The 5,015-nt window shown below is 40.9% G+C and overlaps 1 protein-coding gene across 1 annotated transcript; it reads left to right on the top strand.

The window, feature by feature from the left end:
• The first annotated feature begins 1,183 nt into the window (after positions 1–1,183).
• On the top strand, positions 1,184–3,755 carry LOC110907242. The gene is made up of 2 exons (XM_022152250.1): positions 1,184–1,953; positions 3,725–3,755. The coding sequence occupies exons 1-2, from the start codon at positions 1,184–1,186 to the stop codon at positions 3,753–3,755; spliced, it is 801 nt and encodes a 266-aa protein (XP_022007942.1).
• Positions 3,756–5,015: the final 1,260 nt, after the last annotated feature.

The following is a 5,015-nucleotide window of genomic DNA, read 5'->3' as shown; positions in this document are numbered from 1 at the left end:
ATCTATTTGATCATATATCTGTTGACTTGAACCTAGTCCCATTCGAAACTATATCATTCCATCTCATTCAGTTGTCATCGATTTCTTGAACTATTTTAGTTGAACTTTTTGAACCCTACTTATACAACTAGTATTCACAAAATTTGACTCTGTCTCAATGACACAATTGCACATACTTGAGTCTAGACAAGAACATAGGACAAATTCGAATTGTTATTCCAGTTTGTCTTTTTGTTTATTGTTGTTTAAAGTTTTGAAAGCAGGAAATATGCCACCAGCAATCAGACGAGGAAGAGGAGGAAGAGGCAAAGGAACGATCATTACTCACAATGATCACGAGGCTGGACCTTCGAACATGCGAGCTCCTTCCAGTACAAGAAGTGAGGAACCACAGAGACGAAGAAGAAACCTCTTTGAACCTGCGAGACATTCTACCTCGATCAGTTCGACGCCCTGATAGTGTTGAAGTAATCACAAGAGGTAACACATACTGTATTTTGACTCAGAATGTTGAATTTGATTATTTTTTTTTTGTTTCACAATAGCAGTGAGATTAAAATACAGTTAAGTGGATAGGTTGTCTTTTTAGGACAAATCTAATAGAATTATGATGAAAGTTACAAGTCCCTCCACTTAATTAGGTTAAGGTCAACTTGCCCGGTAAATGTTCATGTGTCACCATCAACCTAGTTGCATGGAAAAGTGATTTGGTAATCGTTTGCAAATATATGCGATTTTACCAACTAGTAAAATTCTTCCGTGCATTGCGGCGAGAAATTCAGTTGATATCGATTCGGTTTGTTACGGTAGGGGTACGCTACTGGTACACAGTATGGCATAGAGATGGGCATAATACCCGGTTCCAAACCTGACCCGGTAGAACCGACCAAGAACCGGTTCCAGTTTCTACCCGTTGTATAGACGAACCGGTTCCGGGTTCGAAAAAACCCGTAGGTTCTTACTATTAGAGATATATTATTGTATTAAGAAAAGATTATGTTTCCATATTGTTAGGAGAGTTGTTAGCCTACTAGACATTCTGTATATATTTTGTATTATCTCAGCAGAGGGGATTCAAGAAAAATCAATATACCATAATCACTTTTATGGTATCAGAGCTACGGTTCTGAAAACCCTAATATTGCCGCCACTACCATTTTTTTTCCTTCTGTCGTTCTAAGCAATGGGTGATAAATCGAGCTCTTCAATGGTTACGACCGAAACCAAAGCCCTGCATCCAGTCTACTCTGTCTCTAACATACAACATAAAGTTCGAATTCTGGATGGAGTCAAAGTTACCTACACGGCATGGGTGAAACTATTCAAACTTCATGCTCGCGGATACGAAGTATTAGAACATATCGATGGAACCGATCCCCCGTCTGAAACTTCAGATGAATATGAGTCCTGGAGGAAGATTGATGCCATAGTCCTTCAATGGATCTATGGCACACTGTCTGATGATTTGTTAGTCCGAGTATTAGAAGCCGAGTCGACTGCCCAGCAGGCTTGGAATCGGATTCAAGCCATATTTCAGAACAACAAAAACTCTAGAGCATCTAATCTTCTTCATGCATTCACTACCACTACCCTAGCCTCTTGTGCTAACATGAACGAATATTTTCAAAAATTGAAAGATATTGCAGAACAGTTAAGCGATGTGGATCAACCAGTTACAGAGTCACGATTGGTGCTGCAAATGGTTTCCGGGCTTCCACCCGAATATGATACCATGACTGCGTTTATTACACAGTCCAACACGACTTGGGATGAGGCTATTGACATGATTAATCGTGAGCAACGCAGGCAAGCGGCTAGAACACAGACTTCTCAATCAGCTTTTGTCGCTCCTCGAACCAACAACCCAACGCCTAACGGCTCCGCCTCGTACCCGATATCCAACCCGACCCCTACCCTACCTCCATCTAACCATCCAACTCCACATTATGACCAGTACCAACAATGCCAATACCAACGCGGACGTGGCCGTGGTCGTGGGAACCGAGGAGGACGTGGCAGGGGGCGCTATAACCAATCTTATAATTCACAACAACAGGCCCCTTACCAGCCTTGGACAAACCCCACCTCCACTAGATACCACAACCTCTTTAAGGCATATTGACTTAGGAAACCAGTGTAGGACTCTTACGGTCACCCGTTACGCCTTTTGCGCGCACGGTTCGGCTTATGTAACTAGTTTACATAAACTAGCCGAAACGGGTCAAACCATATTATTTTGACCCCCAAAAATCCAGAGTGTGATTATTATGCCCATATAGGACAAGTCTTCGAACTTGTTGGGTCAAAATCACATTCCATTCCTGGTTTTCGCCTTTCACTCGATTAAACCGTAACTATCCGTTGAAACTGACCGGTCTAAGCTACGGCTAAATTAAAGACCCGTTAGGATTCTAATAGGTTATTTTAAAACCTTCGTTCCAGAATAGGAGACCAGTAAAAGCTATCTGCAATTTATTTCGATTAAGGATTTATACTTGCAAAGGTAAATACTTTTAACTTATTTTCCGTTATACGGGCTTGGGTTACGATATATAGCATACCGCTTGATCGGGCATCAAATTCTCCACCGATTGAGTGGGTAATTGAATAAATTTGATCGGCTCGTTTAAACAGTCTTGTTACTTAAAAATCCTTTGGGGGGTTAATGACCATGTCCCGGATATCCCTGGCATCATTTTACTAAATGGCCACGACCTAAGCGCGGAGTGTAGGCATACACTCGTCAGTGCATAAATAGTCGCTGTGGTGTGTCTATTGATCTTTAACCCGGACTTGATCCGGGCTACTGAACGCATAAGGAACATGTAATTCGTTCACAAGATTATATATTTAAATAATTCTCCCAAGTTATAAAAGAGTTTGTGCCTTGTGCATTCAAATCAATTTTAATAAACATTTTTTCAAAAGTGTCGGTTGAATGTATTTACCAGTGTAAACTGACGTATTTTCCCAAAAAGACTAAATGCAGGTACTATGCGTAATTGGCTGGATATTCTCCTTAGCATCATAAAGAGTCTCGCAAGCTTAAGATGCCTTCGTCTGTTGAACAAAACTTATATTTTTATTTGATCCCCTGTGGATACTTTTCGACTATTCGTAATACATCTGATATTACAAACGATGGTTGAAATATAATTATCTTTATGCTTCCGCTGTGCATTCATATATTGTGTGGTTTGACTATATTGTTGCCAACTACGTCACGGTAATCCCCCACCGGGCCCACCGGTGAGACACGTGGAAAACGGGGCGTGACAGGTTGGTATCAGAGCCAACGTTGAGTGAATTAAACACTATCCTTATGTGTTTAATCTCAATGACACAATTGCACATACTTGAGTCTAGACAAGAACATAGGACAAATTCGAATTGTTATTCCAGTTTGTCTTTTTGTTTATTGTTGTTTAAAGTTTTGAAAGCAGGAAATATGCCACCAGCAATCAGACGAGGAAGAGGAGGAAGAGGCAAAGGAACGATCATTACTCACAATGATCACGAGGCTGGACCTTCGAACATGCGAGCTCCTTCCAGTACAAGAAGTGAGGAACCACAGAGACGAAGAAGAAACCTCTTTGAACCTGCGAGACATTCTACCTCGATCAGTTCGACGCCCTGATAGTGTTGAAGTAATCACAAGAGGTAACACATACTGTATTTTGACTCAGAATGTTGAATTTGATTATTTTTTTTTGTTTCACAATAGCAGTGAGATTAAAATACAGTTAAGTGGATAGGTTGTCTTTTTAGGACAAATCTAATAGAATTATGATGAAAGTTACAAGTCCCTCCACTTAATTAGGTTAAGGTCAACTTGCCCGGTAAATGTTCATGTGTCACCATCAACCTAGTTGCATGGAAAAGTGATTTGGTAATCGTTTGCAAATATATGCGATTTTACCAACTAGTAAAATTCTTCCGTGCATTGCGGCGAGAAATTCAGTTGATATCGATTCGGTTTGTTACGGTAGGGGTACGCTACTGGTACACAGTATGGCATAGAGATGGGCATAATACCCGGTTCCAAACCTGACCCGGTAGAACCGACCAAGAACCGGTTCCAGTTTCTACCCGTTGTATAGACGAACCGGTTCCGGGTTCGAAAAAACCCGTAGGTTCTTACTATTAGAGATATATTATTGTATTAAGAAAAGATTATGTTTCCATATTGTTAGGAGAGTTGTTAGTCTACTAGACATTCTGTATATATTTTGTATTATCTCAGCAGAGGGGATTCAAGAAAAATCAATATACCATAATCACTTTTATGGTATCAGAGCTACGGTTCTGAAAACCCTAATATTGCCGCCACTACCATTTTTTTTCCTTCTGTCGTTCTAAGCAATGGGTGATAAATCGAGCTCTTCAATGGTTACGACCGAAACCAAAGCCCTGCATCCAGTCTACTCTGTCTCTAACATACAACATAAAGTTCGAATTCTGGATGGAGTCAAAGTTACCTACACGGCATGGGTGAAACTATTCAAACTTCATGCTCGCGGATACGAAGTATTAGAACATATCGATGGAACCGATCCCCCGTCTGAAACTTCAGATGAATATGAGTCCTGGAGGAAGATTGATGCCATAGTCCTTCAATGGATCTATGGCACACTGTCTGATGATTTGTTAGTCCGAGTATTAGAAGCCGAGTCGACTGCCCAGCAGGCTTGGAATCGGATTCAAGCCATATTTCAGAACAACAAAAACTCTAGAGCATCTAATCTTCTTCATGCATTCACTACCACTACCCTAGCCTCTTGTGCTAACATGAACGAATATTTTCAAAAATTGAAAGATATTGCAGAACAGTTAAGCGATGTGGATCAACCAGTTACAGAGTCACGATTGGTGCTGCAAATGGTTTCCGGGCTTCCACCCGAATATGATACCATGACTGCGTTTATTACACAGTCCAACACGACTTGGGATGAGGCTATTGACATGATTAATCGTGAGCAACGCAGGCAAGCGGCTAGAACACAGACTTCTCAATC

This window comes from Helianthus annuus, chromosome 14 (genome assembly GCF_002127325.2).
Source record: "Helianthus annuus cultivar XRQ/B chromosome 14, HanXRQr2.0-SUNRISE, whole genome shotgun sequence".
Taxonomy (NCBI): domain Eukaryota; kingdom Viridiplantae; phylum Streptophyta; class Magnoliopsida; order Asterales; family Asteraceae; genus Helianthus; species Helianthus annuus.
The sequence above is the reverse complement of the archived record's forward strand: the minus strand, read 5'-3'. Positions and strand labels throughout refer to the sequence as shown.